A 16,544-nucleotide genomic window follows, 5' to 3' on the forward strand; every position below is an offset into this window, starting at 1 on the left:
TCGGCCTGAAGCAAGATGATTGCCACACCCTATAGTCACCTTTGACTGGACTTAACCGTCCAGGGATCCTTTACCTTTATCTTTTACCTTAAGCGGTTTGTGTATCTTTTGTGGGGTTTCATACGAGGTAATGTGTTTTCTTTTGACAGGGCTCCCTAGCCCCCTCACATTTAATGCTACTGCTTCTAAGCTAACTATTCCTGCTTCTCTGGTTTGCAAGGTGTTTCCTTGCCATCCCACCTGGGCCGCTCTGTGTCTCTTGCCTTAGTGTTCGTTGGGTCTAGTGGGTTGCACAAACAGAGTATGGTGGGCAGGGGAGAGAGAGAGATCAGAGTTAGAAATGGAGGTGGAAGATAGATTACAGAGAGTAGCATATATCTGGTTATATAGCTACTTGTTGGGAGTAACAGGGACCATGTGGCTTCTAACTTGTTGGTCCTGGGTCTCCACGGATGGACTGGGTGCTCATGCATAGAATTTTGTAACTTCTGCCTATATTTACACATTTTGTCATGCATACAGTTGTGTTCCTCACTATAATGGAAGACTGTTCTGTCAGCAGGATGCAAATTTATGATGCCCTTTCCCTTCTCCATTGCGCCCCCCCCCCCACTGTTTCAGAGGGCACATCAATCATGGGTCGAACAATCCATCATTCCCTGGGGGAAGGCTTTTCCTTATGTAGCATTTGCTTGAAGAGCGCAGACTAGGGTTGGGGATGTTCTTCCTCACAGAGGAGTCTCTGAAGGGAACAAAGAGGGACTCATTTTTTCCTTTATTTGAGATGTATGAGCTATGTATATTCAAAGATGTATTGAAACATCCAATACATGGTTGTTTGGGTTTGGATAAATTGATATTAAGACAAGAGTTTGAAACCAATGAAAGGCTTAGTCTTAGGAACAAGCTTTGGTTCAGGGCACAAGTCTTGTCCTGATGAAAAAATCATTTTTTGCTATTATTCTATTTCTTATACCCCACCCATCTGACTGGGCTGCCCCAGCCACTCTGAGCAAGGCAGAAGCTTCAGAGACACTGTATTCAGAAGGAATACAGGGAATAACCAGATACACAGATGTAGACTCATAGAATTGTAGCATTGGAAGCTACCCCAAGGAAAAGCTTTTTGTCTGGAAAAGTGATGTAAACTGCTCTCCAACCATCAGAAATGCCATTTCACAGCTTGCCCATCTTTTCCTCTTACTTATTGACACGGATGCTGCAGGTAGGCTGCACCTTTCATTTAATTCAGCTCTACATTAACTTGCTACAATCAGGAGAAGACAGGCCCCCAAAGATGTTGCCTATGTGGTCTTTCAGTCCCAAGTTTTAATCTTTGTGTATATATTGTAGGCTACCCAGGACCACCAGGAACACCAGGAATAGCTGCTCCACCTGGAAGCAAAGGAGAAGTGGGGCAGATCGGCATAATTGGAGAAGATGGTTCAAAAGGACTTAGAGGAGACCATGGCGCAGATGGGAGACCTGGAATTCCAGGGTTCCCTGGGGCAAAAGGTATGGTGGAAAAACCTAGTATAAAGAGCAGCTACCAAAACAGATCAAGCAGGCATGCAGTAACGCCATACCATTGTTTTGCCTTGAAGGATATAAAGGGGAACAAGGAGTCATGGGTTTGGTTGGCATATTGGGAAGGCCTGGTGACTTTGGCCCCACTGGACCCAAAGGAGACCGAGGATTTCCTGGTGAGTAACTATTTCTACTATGCCAGTTCATGCAGTGTTTATAAATCTTCAAAAGCTATTGCATTTTATAGACCAAAACACACCGCAGAGGGGCTTTCACCCCACCCCACATTTCTCCTCCAAATCTCAGCAGAAATTTGAAGGTGAAACATGAGAGGGGCATTTGAAAGCCTTGAGCCAGATGCACCCTTTCCACAATCAGCTGATCAGCGGGTGGGAGTGCACCTTCAAATGCTTCTTCTTCCAACCTCCTCAGGTTTATTTTTTATATAGCTATTTGCGTGACGAGTCCCCCCCCCCCCGTGGAAATAAAGACACATGACACAATTATTAAGGTTAATGGGCTAAATAAGGCCACAACTTTGTTGGTTACAGGTGATGAGCGGTATTGGCTTAGGCATTGGTCCTAACCGACTATATCCTGCTTCAGCCCGTCCGCTTGAAGTCCAGGAAGGGTTACCACCAGTAGGGGGAGTCCTGCTGATGCACATCAACTAGGAACTCCCCCGGGGTCACCGCTCGGCGGCGTGCCTTAGGCCCTCCATAGGCTTCAGACAGGGCCACGCCCCCCGGAATCCTTTATCGGACTACCCTTCAATATGTGGGGCAGGTGATGGCGCTTCCTCCCCTCTTCCATCTACATAACAATACCAATGCCTAATTGCCAATACCAAGAAAGTTGTGACCATTTGCTACGAAGTAGGCGAAAAACCAAGTGGCCGGTGCCAATTTGCCAAGTGGAAAAAATTCCTACCGGGCCCCTCAACGGTGACCAAGCAAGGTCCGTAGCAAGGTCAAGGAACGGAACCTTAAAGGGCGGGAGGGTGGGAAACAAGAGCAACTGGAGGCTGCAAAATCAAGGTACAAGGCAACTTACAGCATTCGAAACCAACATTATAAATACAAAGTAATAAAAACAAACAAGTTAGAAACAATAATAAAAATACATCAAAACACATTTGGAACCAGAAATTAAAACAGCTTGGCCTGACAGCAACAAAGTGATCAGCATTGTTTGAAGAAGAAATGCCTTTCCATCCAGCTGATGGAAGACATGCTGGAGCATTGAAGGTGCACCTTGCTGCTTCAGAGGGACAACTGGGAGCTTTCAGCTGCGCCTTTGAAGTCCCACCCCTTTCTGTCCCCCACCTGATGCCTTCTATGATGTCAGCTAAGGGGCAGGTGGGTGGGGCTTCCTGAAAACTGTTTCACGGGCCAAATGGGGAGGCCTGGAGGGTCATGTTAGATCTGCTGGAGGTCTATGAAGAGTGAGTGAGGGAAAAGGGAAAGGAGGTTTTGAGGTGAGACAGCCAAGGCAGAAGACCAGAGTACAGCAAGGGGGGGGGGAGATCAGGTCTTCCGAAGAAAGGGAGACATGGTCAAGCTTGGAAGGAAAGAATGAGTGAGTGTGGGAGCGAGCGAGCGAGCGAGGATAAAGACTGGCTAAATCCCCAGATAACAGGCTGGAATGACAGAGTAAGGGACAAAAAAGAAGGGACAAATGAAGCAGCAGCTGTCAAGGTGTTAGGAGTGTCAGGATGATGCAGAAGGAGATAAGTGGGCTGCCCTGTGAAGCTAAGGAAGAGTAGGAGAAGGGCTTCCCTCGGAAGAGCTGAGACAGAGGGGGAGAAAAAGGATTGCCAGTAGATGGACTTGCAGGGAGCAGGGAGGGAGAGGAGCAGGGAGTTACTCTCTGCCCTTATTTCTGCGAGGCTCAGGTGTGATGTAGTGCAACAGCAAGTGATAGTGAAGAAAAGAAAGAGAAAAGGGGAGGAAGGTTCCTGTCTAGGGAATTGAGGTCTTTGGGGGATTTGAAAGATCCCTGGTTGCTAAGGCGAGAGGCAACTGTTTGAATGCCTGACATCAAGGGAGGGTGATGGTTGTTAATGATAAAAATGAAAACAAAGCAAACACTAAAAAAAAGAATTTTGCAGTCTCAGGGTCAGGATGTCTATGTAACTGGTTTACAAAGTCCTTCCCTTCCTGGTCTAATAAAGGTAAAGGTAAAGAGACCCCTGACCATTAGGTCCAGTCGTGGCCGACTCTGGGGTTGCGGCGCTCATCTCGCTTTATTGGCCGAGGGAACCGGCGTACAGCTTCTGGGTCATGTGGCCAGCCTGACTAAGCCGCTTCTGGCGAACCAGAGCAGCGCACGGAAACGCCGTTTACCTTCCTGCCGGAGTGGTACCTATTTATCTACTTGCACTCTGATGTGCTTTCGAACTGCTAGGTTGGCAGGAGCAGGGACTGAGCAATGGGAGCTCACCCCGTCGTGGGGGTTCGAACAGCCAACCTTCTGATCGGCAGGTCCTAGGCTTTGTGGTTTAATCCACAGCGCCACCTGCATCCCTTTCCTGGTCTAATAGGAAGGTAATAAAAAAATAGTAACTGTGATGTCAGCCATGGATCAATTCTAACCTGGGGCCTTAATTTTACAATTTAACAAACAGTCAAAGAAGGGGTACAGGAAGCTAGGGATTGAGTTAGGAGATGGTAGGCTCACCAGAGAGGTTCCACATAGTCTACCAATGTCACCTTGCTCTGCTCTTCCCACCAGAGATTCACATTGGCATGAAGGAGCCAGAGGGCCAGAGGAATCAGGCTCTCCATTGGCAGGAGGCAACAGAGGGTTTGGACACAGCATAAGGACCAGTGCTCTCCTGGGAGGAGAGATCCCACTGCTCTGCCACTGTGTGCTTCTCCTCTGGGCCAGTTTTTAACATAGATCAGAATCATAGAATCATAGAGTTGGAATAGACCACCAAGGGCCATCGAGTCCAACCCCCTGCCAAGCAGGAAACACCATCAGAGCACTCCTGACATATGGATGTCAAGCCTCTGCTTAAAGACCTCCAAAGCAGGAGACTCCACCACACTCCTTGGCAGCAAATTCCACTGTCGAACAGCTCTTACTGTCAGGAAGTTCTTCCTAATGTTTAGGTGGAATCTTCTTTCTTGTAGTTTGGATCCATTGCTCCGTGTCCGCTTCTCTGGAGCAGCAGAAAACAACCTTTCTCCCTCCTCTATGTGACATCCTTTTATATAGTTGAACATAGCTATCATATCACCCCTTAACCTCCTCTTCTGATGGGAACTGTAGTCTCAAAACATCTGGAGGGCCAAGTTTGAGGAAATCTGACATAGATTCTGGTTTAAAGGCCTCCTACTTACTCTGCTGAACTCCATGTCCAAGTCTGCCATGACACCACCACTGCTTCTAGCCAGTGTTAGAAACTGAGATATGAAAACTAGGAGCTAAATGGCACTTTAAACCTAAGGTATGGGCACAACTACAGAATGTCTAGGCACACTTTTTATAACAAGAATACAAAGCTGAAAATGAATGAACTGCAGTTAAAGTATTATTTCATTTTTCACATGGTCTAGTCCTTCCCCTGCCCACCCCCCTAATATTCTTCAGAGGGTCTCTCTCTTCTCTGGTCTTCAGAGAGTAGCTGGAAGTGAGGAGGCAAAAAAAGGTCCTCCTTTCCTTCCACTCTGCAGTTTTAATCTGGAATCTTAGGCACAGTACTGCGCCCAGAGCTCAGAAACGGCTCACGCTGAAGAAATTCCCTGTCGCAAAATGCGCCTAGAACAACGGGGGTTTCAAACACTGCTTTCGGACATGAGCAATGAGCTCCTGGGTCAACTAACGAGAAAGAGCGCCCAAGGCAAGTGGAATATTCTGTCTGTTACTTTGTTGTGCATTTTTAACTTTCAGGATTTCAGGGACCTCCAGGTTCCCCTGGACCGCCTCCTGTCCTTCCCAAACTGGTTTCAGAACAAGGGAGCCCAGGTGCTCCTGGAAACAGAGGGCTTCCTGGCACGTTGGGTGAGATGGGTCCTCAAGGCCCACCAGGATCTCCAGGTAGGAACATGGATATGCAAAATGGCCTTAGTGAGTTAAGGCTGTTTTTCATGGCCCAATCCTGTTTTGCATATAACATTTTCTCCCAATAAATTGGAATTTTAATGAAGAAGGCTCATGCAGTAATTATCCAAATCAGGTCAGGGGCTCACAGAAATTTAGTTGGTGACTTTGGGGAACCTAACTGAAAACTCCCCATGAATGTATAACTCTGTACCAATACTTTTCATATTTCTGCCACTTTGGAGTCATTCCAGAAGTACCTCCCTGGGGGGGGACGGACCATTATGTGATAACTGGCCACTCATGACTCAAGCTTAGTGTTGATTTGCTGGCATGCCAAGCTTCGGAAATGATGCCCAGTACTTTCTGACCTGTCCTGCTGAGCTTTAGACAAATAAAACACATCCAATCTTTTCTTCTTTCTCCAGATCCCATTCTGGTACAGCTGTATCGCCTATCCCTGTCCCTGATAAGACTGAAATCTGTAGGCAATTCCACCCTCATTCCAAACATGTATGCCATAATTGCAGTCAGAGGTATTTGCCATAGGTGCATCGCTCTTGTTGATGACCAAGAGGCCTGAATAGGATGGTTTCCTCTTCCTTCAAATAATATGTGCCTACTCCATCCTTATTCAACCATTTCTGCATGCAAGTCACTTTGCTCCTGACTTCTTCATAAAAAGATGACTATCTGGGCTTCATATCTGCACATCTAGTATTCAGAGAGCTTGAATGGACTCTGTTCCTCATGAAAATCTTACAGCATGGTATGGATTATGATTCTTTTTAAATTTACTTTCCAGGTTCTAGAGGCCCCATGGGTAAACAAGGCCTGCAAGGAAGAGGGGGAATACCTGCAGCTCCAGGCTTCAGAGGAGATCAAGGGAGAACAGGACTGCAGGGCCCAGGGGGCTTTGAAGGTAAATACTGGCCCTGGGTCTCCCCCCCCCCCCTTCGCTCATTTGAAAATAAATTTACATCAACTACTTATATGAGTTTTCAGCACAATTTTATGCATGTTTACTCAGATGTTATTCCCAGGTAAGTGGCACTGGATCACAGCCTTGATTGTTAACCAAATCTGCAAAAAAATATTTGCATATGAGGGGGAAACAGTCATTCTAAAAATAAAAAAATAAAAAGTTTACTTTGTTAGTAGTTGCGCAGCAGGGCATCATTTTGGAAGAGGCGATCCACCTTCTCTCCTAAACAAAAGGGGCCCCATTTTCAGTTTGTAGCTTTAGAAGTACCTGGATTTAAGAATAAACCCCAAACAAATGCATTTCAGTTTATCCTACAGTGCCTGGCTCACAGTTCCCATTCCTAACCATGGGGGCGCCCCTGTACCTCCCCAAAAAGGAAACACAAAGTGGTGAAGCCCTCCATTGTCAGCCTCATTTAGGGACAACTCCAGCATGGAAGACCACAATGCATGCAGTGAAGATCTTGTGCTTTGCAATAGAATTGGATAGGGTAACAGGGTAGAATGAAATCAAAATGTAATTTGTTGACATGGAGCTGTGGGAGATATAGCCCGCCCCCCCCTCCCCGCCAAAACTGCCACACTTCAGTTCAAAGTTGTGGCAGGAGAGTAAGAGTCATTCTGTTACTGCTCCCCACTTAAACTCCCGGCATATGGAAAACTTGCAAGATGATAAGAGCTACTGACATGAGAATATTCAGCCACACAGCACTACAGGCCAAAAGGGTAGAAGAGGACTACATGATGTCAGGTGACACTGAGGAGGGTTTATATGCACATAAAGCAAACACTTTTATCATCGGATGTCAGAGCTGCGTAAAAATGGCTTCAGCTTAGTAGCTGTGAACACCTAACCTCTTCTCATGGTTTATTCAGCACTGAGCAGATGGAGGTTCCTATGGAATTCTTTCCATAAGCAATGAAACCTTTAAGTCAGTTTACTTCCTGCAACATTTAAGCTCCCTTTTCCTCTCCACAGGTGCAGCAGGTGACCCAGGCACTCCTGGGCTGCCAGGTATGCCCGGCCGCAGCATCAATATGGGATATCTTTTGGTGAAGCACAGCCAGGCGGATCAAGAGCCCATGTGCCCAGTGGGCATGAGCAAACTCTGGAGTGGATACAGCTTGCTCTACTTTGAAGGACAAGATAAGGCACACAATCAGGACCTAGGTGTGCATTTAGGAGCTGAGCATTCTTCACATGGTTTTGTAAAAACAAAAACAAACTGCATTTTAAACCTAACCAATAATTTTCAGGCAACTGATAGAAATTACATATGTGGATGAAGAAAAGCTATTTTGAGATGTTAGGAACAAGCATAAATTTATCATACATAATACAGAGAGAGGAGAAAACCACAGATCTGTCAGAGAGACTTGGCTTTTCTGTCCTATTCAGTTTAATAATTCGAGAAAGCAACATTCTTAGCACAAAGCCCAGTAGCATATGTAAGTGCTTTCAACATGCCAGTAGTTTCAATCCCTTCTTAAATGCAAGTGGTATTATACTGTTTATACTGGTATAAACTGGTATAACGCTTCATTCTGGTTTTCAGTATGTTTTTATGACTTGTCCACACAATTTTTCTTGGACTAAAATAAAAATTCTTCTTAAAACAGCGGCAAATGTAATGGTTCAAGAAAGATGGGAGAAAAGAGAAAGGGCAACTATGTGGAATTCTTTTTTAGTCTGTGGTTTGCTGTTAGCTCTTCAACAGTCTTATCCCCAAAGAGGATCATCACCCTGTTTTCAAATAGCTAATTCCCCCCCCCCCCCACTTTGGGGTATTGCACCAAGAGAAATGCAGTCAAGAGGGAGCATCATCACTAGCATTCTAGCAAAGCACACTCAACTGCTAAGGTCACTTTGGGAGGTCACTTTGGTGCTGCCAATGCAGTGGTTTGACTTTACTCCCAGAGGTGCACTCCATTTTCTCTTGAGAGAGACAGATGCCAAAAACTATTGCTACAAGTTTGTCATGGCCTTTGGCTAGAACCATAAATGTATTATCTAAAACCAGAACTAATGAAGGTTTGTGTTTTACTTTTTCAGGTCTAGCTGGTTCATGTTTGACTCGATTCAGCACTATGCCTTTTCTTTACTGCAATCCTGGGGACGTCTGCTATTATGCAAGTCGCAATGATAAGTCTTATTGGCTCTCAACAACAGCCCCTCTTCCAATGATGCCTGTGCAAGAAGAAGAAATCCGACCTTATATCAGCCGTTGCTCCGTCTGTGAAGCGCCGGCTGTTGCCATAGCCATTCACAGCCAAGATGCCAGTATTCCACACTGTCCTGAAGGATGGCGCAGCTTGTGGATCGGCTATTCCTTCCTTATGGTATTTGCTTCTTTTCTTGATTGTGAAACAAATAATTTAAAATATACCTCTATATCCTGCCTTCATGCATGCCTTCCCTTCCCACTTGACAGCCAACTAACCTGTGCAGTAAGTGCACTTTGGAAGTTGGCACAGCAAGAAGCAGGACTGAGAAGGGGGATGTTTCATGAACAGAAACATTCAGTGTTTGAGTGGAAGAAAGAGATTCTCACTCAGCCAGATGGGCGGGGTAGAAATAATAAATTATTATTATTATTATTATTATTATTATTATTATTAAACCAATAGCAATGTTAAAACCAAACTGGAAACCAAAAGTTGCTGAAGTGAACCCTGAGGCATCTAAAGATAACAATTTGATTGCCCAAGTTCTCTGCTATGGTGATAAAAAATATTACTATAATTGAGAGTGCCTTTTGTGGAGTACATGGTAGAAAAGGGTTTGTACTGAGCTGCTTTTCATGGCGTGGATCACAACCCACATATACAGGAATGTGACAAATGAATCATTTGTCAAAGTACTATAACTTTCCTAAAATGCTAAGTATAGCTTGCGTCCAAGAAGATATCACATTTAAATCATGTACATATAGAATCATAGAATCATAGAGTTGGAATAGACCACAAGGGCCATCGAGTCCAACCCCCTGCCAAGCAGGAAACACCATCAGAGCACTCCTGACATATGATTGTCAAGCCTCTGCTTAAAGACCTCCAAGGGCTACAGTGAACTTCAGCTATAGAGTTATGATTTATCTTAGCATTTCCCAGATTTTGCTGATGCGGATATGCTCAAATCTGAACATCTCAATTTCTCCCTCAGTAACTTTTATGTGCATCTAAAATATAGGAGTTCCCCAGCCCCCTTTGATTCTTATTTTACTTGTTTAATTATTTCTATAACTCACCTCTTATGAAAGTCAGTACAGGAAGATATGTAAATATATAATAGCAGAAAGTAAACCATATAAAAATCAGAACAGCAGGATAAATCTGAATAAATTCCAATAAATACCAGAGAATAAACCAGAGATGACCTATTTTTGGCGCTGTGAGAAATCAAGGAGAGGTTCCCACATTCTGCAGGCAGAATCCAGGTGAACAGCAAAGCCCACTTTTTTTCTATTAGCAGGAAGTTGGGTGCCAAGAAGGAGTTCCAAGCAATGGAGGTTCCTTTGAAGATCTTCTTAGTTCCTCACAATTTATTTTTATTTATTTTTATTTTAGACAATTCTTTTTTTAAAAAAGATATTTATTGGAAAATTTTAGGATATAAACATACAACATACAAGACTTACAAAACATACAAAAATAAACATACAAAATAATAAACAATTAAAAACACACATCAATTTTCAGTAATATAACTTACATATCCTAATTTCCTCCAGCCTCCTCATACTTCCCTTCTTTGTATTCCAATTCAGTTTGTTGGTTCAGCAAATCCTTACCATAGAACTTTAACCCATTTATAGTCCTTTTTTCATATCTCCTAAATCATTACAGCCGGAAACCACTTAATTTCTATCCAACATCTTTCTAACATTCATTGTTTTACAATATTTCTTTAAGTAGTCTTTAAATTTCTTCCAGTCTTCTTTCACCGATTCTTCTCCCTGGTCTCGGATTCTGCCAGTCATCTCAGCTAGTTCCATGTAGTCGATCACCTTCATCTGCCATTCTTCCAGAGTGGGTAGATCTTGTGTCTTCCAATACTTAGTGATTAGTATTCTTGCTGCTGTTTTTTTTGTTTTGTTTTTTTTTTATAAAATTTTTATTGGTTTTACAAAATTTTTAAGAAAAACAAACAAACACTTAAAATGACAAACATACACGTATAGTTTCAAACCTATTTTCATAAACCTCTTTTCTTGGACTTCCCCATACCCCCCCTCTCTGCATCCCAATGTCCATAATTCAACTAGCAACTCCCAATTGTTACTTTCCAATCTCTGTCATCTTAGTCCTCTTTTATATTCTAACCTTATATCCCTGTACCCCCTTGTTTCTGGAAACCACAACATTTTAGCATTCATTAAGTTTATAGTATTCCTTAAGATAACTTTTAAATTTTCTCCATTCTTCTTCCACCGTCTATGTTGTAGCATACATAAAAAAAGTTCTGTCTTTCTTTTGCACCAATTGGCCGCCAATGCCCAGGAGAAAGGCCTCTGGTTTCTTCAAGAAGGTATATTTAAATACCTTTTTCAATTCATTATATATCATTTCCCAGAAAGCCTTAATCCTAGGGCATGTCCACCAAAGGTGAAAGAATGTACCTTCAGTTTCCTTACATTTCCAGCATTTATTATTGGGCAAGTGATAGATTTTTGCAAGCTTGACTGGGGTCATGTACCACCTGTATATCATTTTCATAATATTCTCTTTTAAGGCATTACATGCCGTGAACTTCATACCTGTGGTCCATAACTGTTCCCAGTCAGCAAACATAATATTATGTGCAACATCTTGTGCCCATTTAATCATAGCAGATTTCACCGTTTCATCCTGAGTATTCCATTTCAACAGCAAGTTATACATTCTTGACAAATTCTTAATTTTGGGTTCTAACAGTTCTGTTTCTAGTTTTGACTTTTCCACCTGGAAGCCAATTTTCTTATCCAATTTATATACCTCCATTATCTGATAGTAATGGAGCCAGTCTCTCACTTTATCCTTTAATTTTTCAAAACTCTGCAGTTTCAATTTATCTCCTTCTTGCTCCAAAATCTCAGAATATGTCGGCCATTTGGCCTCCATGTTGAGCCTTTTCAAAGCTTTTGCTTCCATTGGTGACAGCCACCTATTTTAGACAATTCTAGGAGTGTATTTTTCCACCAGGCAGCAGAGAATTGAACTTTCAGCCCCCTTTGTCCCCAGTAGAAAAAAAAGTGCTGCCATCTTCAGTAAATGGAAAACACAGGAAAGGCATGCCTGGCTTCTTCTAGCACTGGACCAGCAGACTTTTCATCCATCTCTGGATTCTGGCATCAGATCTCAGGAACCTGAAGAAGGGCCTCACCAGATCTTCTGTATTTGTGTGGGATACTCTGAAAGCCCTCTTTGGCTTGGGATCACAGTTAACACTGTTAACATCATTTCCTTGAATTGCACTCAGAAATGCACAGGAAGACAGGGAACCTGCTTGAAGGGGGGCAACGGGGGACTAGTGTTCCCCTTGAGCTATGCCAGTCACCAGGTGACGTGATATGCTTTAAATGCATTTTCATAGCAAGAGGAAGGGCCAGATCTTACAGCTTTCTCACACTGATTCTCACCCACACTGAAGTAAATTGGTATATTGGTTGCTGAATCATTTTTAATAATTCTGTATATTAAGGAAAATTTATCTCAATACTTAATGAAGAAAGGTCTTGCAACTACATCTCTTCCAGTTCCCACAGGGTAGTCTCAAGCAGATTTTTCAAGAAGCACTGGGAGGAATTTCCCTTGGTAAAGTGTATCTGCAAATGTGTCCAGATGCAATTTGCTTGTGCAGATGTGTCACACCCCCCCCCCTTGTTAGTGGCCCTTATAGTTGTTTTATTCATTCAGTTGCAAGAGAGAGGATTGGACCCTGACCAGATGGGCTACCTACTGAGAGAATCTTTTAATTTTTTTCTGGATTGGGTTTCATTTTATCAGCTTTTATCCAGTCCATTATTGATTCTAGATTCAGCACTTCTACAATTTTACCTGGCTCCAATTAAGAGGGTGGTGTCACCCCCCCCCCCCCAAAAAAATATCTGTTCTCACTCAGCAGTTTCATATAGACGTTAGAAGCATAGGAGACAAAAAAAGAGTCCTGTAGAACCGGTCACTCAATTCAATGATGGTGCTAGTACAGATTACAGTGGTACCTCTGGTTAAGTACTTAATTCATTCCGGAGGTCCGTTCTTAACCTGAAACTCTGCTTAACCCGAAGCACCACTTTAGCTAATGGGGCCTCCCGCTGCCGCCACACTGCCAAAGCACGATTTCTGTTCTTATCCTGAAGCAAAGTTCTTAACCCGAGGTATTATTGCTGGGTTAGCGGAGTCTGTAACCTGAAGCATATGTAACCTGAGGTACCACTGTATATACTTCTCTTATCTTGTATTTGAGCCTCCTATCTGGTCTCTCCTAGCACACTGCAGCTGGTGCCGAAGGTGGTGGACAGTCGCTCGTGTCTCCAGGTAGCTGTTTGGAAGACTTCCGAGCAACACCATTCATCGAATGCAACGGTGCTCAGGGAACCTGCCACTACTTTGCAAACAAATACAGTTTCTGGCTTACCACCATTGACAATCAATTTCAACACTCCCCTTCAGCAGATACACTCAAGGCTGGACTCATCCGAACACACATCAGCCGATGCCAAGTGTGTATGAAAAATTTGTAAAAAAGAAAGTAAGTCATCTTGCAATGGCAAGGAACAAATCTTGTTGGTGCTTCTTTAACTTTGTTACCTCAAAAATTGAAATATCAGTTGATCACCATTTATCTGAAAGAACAAACCACTGCAAGGGTTTACAACCAAGTTGGTTCTGCTTTCATTCCCATAATTTTCTAAGTAGTTTTTTATTGTTGCAAAAAGGTTCTTTTCAGAGTTAAAAAAAACTGGCAGGATATAATTTCCTAACACATTTGCTGCCCACTAGGTCTGATTTTGGATGCGGGTGGTGCTGCGGTCTAAACCACAGAGCCTAGGACTTGCCGATCAGAAAGTCGGCGGTTCGAATCTTTGTTACGGGGTGAGCTGCCGTTGCTCGGTCTTGGCTCCTGCCAACCTAGCAGCTTGAAAACATGTCAAAGTGCAAGTAGATAAATAGGTACCACTCTGGCGGGAAGGTAAACGGCGTTTCCGTGCGCTGCTCTGGTTTCGGTGTTCCTTTGCACCAGAAGCAGCTTAGTCATGCTGGCCACATGACCCTGAAAAACTGTCTGTAGACAAACGCCAGCTCCCTTGGCCTGTAAAGCCAGATGAGCGCCGCAACCCCAGAGTCGTTCGTGACTGCACTTAACGGTCAGGGGTCCCTTTACCTTTACCTAGGTCTGATTTACAGCACTAAATGGGTTTTTATGCATTTTTACTGTATACTTAACCACTGAAAACAGCTCATAGTCATTGAATAGTAACTATACATTAAGATGGATGTGCAAACGTACATGGGAATCGGCTCAAAGAGCTGAAGTTTAAGTACCATATTGGAACATAAAAATGATGAAAATAGAAGTTGCGCTCTGCCTCTGTAAGACTTTCATCTGTAAGACTTTGGCTTCAATTCAGCCAGGCGTTAGGCATGTTTCAGAGCCACCAAGATCAATAGAACTTTAAACCTGCACCTGCTTGTTGTATTTATGTTGCAACTTCATTTCAGGGCCAAATTTTTCCACCTAAATGCTTTTATTAAACAATATATTGCTTCATATGCATAATTTTCTCTATAGCTTACAGAACCTGCATAAGTGTTGCTTTTGACAGGTAACACACCAAACTTTTTGACATCTTGGACCAAATGTGGGATTGTAGCCTGCCCTGAGCTCCTTTGGGAAGAATAACATATAAATTAAATAATTTAATTAAATAAAATATATGTTGTGCTCACTGAGCCCCAAAACTCAACCAACAGGTGCACTGCACCAAGTGCAGAGTTTAGTTGTCTCTCAATATTGCTGCAAGTTAGATAGCAGCAAGGCTTTCTTCAGCCATGCTACCGGACACATAAGAAAATGTTCCCTTTATCGCTGCTGCTCCCAGGTGACCATAAGGCTCAGGAAAGTGCCTTTGAGCTCCTTCCCTGGAGTTGATCAGGCTTCAATTCAAAACATACATGCTCTCTCCCATTGTACCCAAGAGGGACTTCTGAATACTCATGCTTAAGTTTCTGCTGCCAGTCTTTTCCTCCACTGCTCCCAGGTGTGAGCAGATGGAAGGAGGAAGCAAATTGGGCAAATGGTACAATTTTCTCCACCCAAGGAGAGTTAGGGCCTCTACAGAGATCCTGTTTATTACACATTCATGACTGAGGCAGTTGTACACCATTCTGCTTTCAGTACTCTTCTGCTTTCAGTGCCTACAGAAGTTCCAGGGTGGACACATTGCTTCATTCTCAACAGGTGCATGTCCCACAGCTTTCTTCAGAAATCCTGTAGTTTTCCTTATTACATAGGTTTGGGCATCTGTGTGTGTGTGTTTGCTCCGCTTTGCTTGTGCTGTACCACCAGAGTGCCCCTCTAGACAGCAAGACTAAGAAAGCAGACTGATGCATAAGCAGTTCAGTACTAATTCACTAATAATATTGCATCAATAGAACACATCTGCAAAAAACATTCATCTGGAGAGAGCTTAGAACGCACCACTTTCCACATGACTGTGTGATTCTAACAATGCAGTTGTGGTTCTGGGCAATTATTTGGCAAGACCTACAGGACAAATAGTGATCAATGAGTTTTGATTTTGTATAATGAATAAAAGATTGTATTTTAACATTGTATTTATTGCGTTTGGACTTATTGCAGTGTTTAAGCCATAAATAATCTCATAAGATGAAACAAACACACTAGGCAAAAGAAAGCATTTCAGCATGAAAGCCTAGCCCTTGCAAACCCACCAAGCCATAGGGGTTTTACTACTGTTTTCACAATCTAGCCAATGAGCATATTTAGCTTGTGTGTCTAAATATTGTTGTACACCATGCCAAACTCCAAGTGGTGCAAGATTCCAGGGGTTCCAGACACTTACTCCAGGTTTGATTTCCTTCGAATGAGGGATGTTGGAGACTGGTGTCTTTATGATATATGATTCAAGTAGGTAGCCGTGTTGGTCTGACACAGTCGGGAGAAAAAAATGTCCAGTAGCACCTTAGAGACCAACTAAGTTTGTTCTGGGTATAAGCCTTTGTGTGCATGCACACTTAGTTGGTCTCTAAGGTGCTACTGGACAATTTTTTTTATGATACATGGTTTATCTACACATATATTCAACCTGAGCTTAAGCTGGAGGGGCTCACAGCCTTAACACTCCAAAAGATCTTGTTTCTCTCATAGTCGCAGCCATGGCTCGCTCTCTCCAGCCTCTGCCTGCTTCTAGCTCTCAGCTCTCTCACACACCGGCTTTTAGCTTTCTCACTACCAGCCAGGGGAGAGAATGGAGGCCAATTTGCCCTCTGGCACGTAGCAACTTCTTCTGTTATATTAACATATAACAGATTAGACCTTGACAGATTAGAGAACTGAGCAAAAACAAACAAGATGAATTTTAACAGGGAGAAATGTAAAGTATTGCACTTGGGCAAAAAAAATGAGAGGCACAAATACAAGATGGGTGACACCTGGCTTGAGAGCAGTACATGTGAAAAGGATCTAGGAGTCTTGGTTGACCACAAACCTGACATGAGCCAACGTGTGACGCGGCAGCTAAAAAAGCCAATGCAATTCTGGGCTGCATCAATAGGAGTATAGCATCTAGATCAAGGGAAGTAATAGTGCCACTGTATTCTGCTCTGGTCAGACCTCACCTGGAGTACTGTGTCCAGTTCTGGGCACCACAATTCAAGAAGGACACTGACAAACTGGAACGTGTCCAGAGGAGGGCAACCAAAATGGTCAAAGGCCTGGAAACGGTGCCTTATGAGGAACGGTTAAGGGAGCTGGGCATGTTTAG

General features: G+C 43.3%; 2 protein-coding genes across 3 annotated transcripts in view; one reads left to right on the forward strand and one right to left on the reverse strand.

Moving 5' to 3' along the window:
- COL4A2 (collagen type IV alpha 2 chain) overlaps window positions 1-15,375 on the forward strand; it is a 179,053-nt gene extending 163,678 nt beyond the window's left edge. Inside the window, exons 41-48 of one of the 2 annotated variants that reach the window (XR_014523928.1) lie at window positions 1,354-1,515; window positions 1,605-1,703; window positions 5,425-5,571; window positions 6,380-6,496; window positions 7,538-7,729; window positions 8,612-8,898; window positions 13,026-15,063; window positions 15,120-15,375. Coding sequence is in view for 1 of the 2 variants with exons in the window: in XM_083495038.1 (XP_083351164.1) it covers window positions 1,354-1,515; window positions 1,605-1,703; window positions 5,425-5,571; window positions 6,380-6,496; window positions 7,538-7,729; window positions 8,612-8,898; window positions 13,026-13,280 (1,259 nt within the window). In the remaining variant the exon portion in view is untranslated. Of the gene's footprint in view, window positions 1-1,353; window positions 1,516-1,604; window positions 1,704-5,424; window positions 5,572-6,379; window positions 6,497-7,537; window positions 7,730-8,611; window positions 8,899-13,025 lie in introns of both variants that reach the window. The other variant, XM_083495038.1, reaches the window with a different exon arrangement.
- Window positions 1-16,544, reverse strand: part of LOC310703069 (RCC1 and BTB domain-containing protein 1) — a 177,436-nt gene that overhangs the window by 58,778 nt on the left and 102,114 nt on the right. The window lies entirely within an intron of this gene.

This window comes from Podarcis liolepis (assembly GCF_965112155.1).
Source record: "Podarcis liolepis genome assembly, chromosome: 3".
NCBI classification, from domain to species: domain Eukaryota; kingdom Metazoa; phylum Chordata; class Lepidosauria; order Squamata; family Lacertidae; genus Podarcis; species Podarcis liolepis.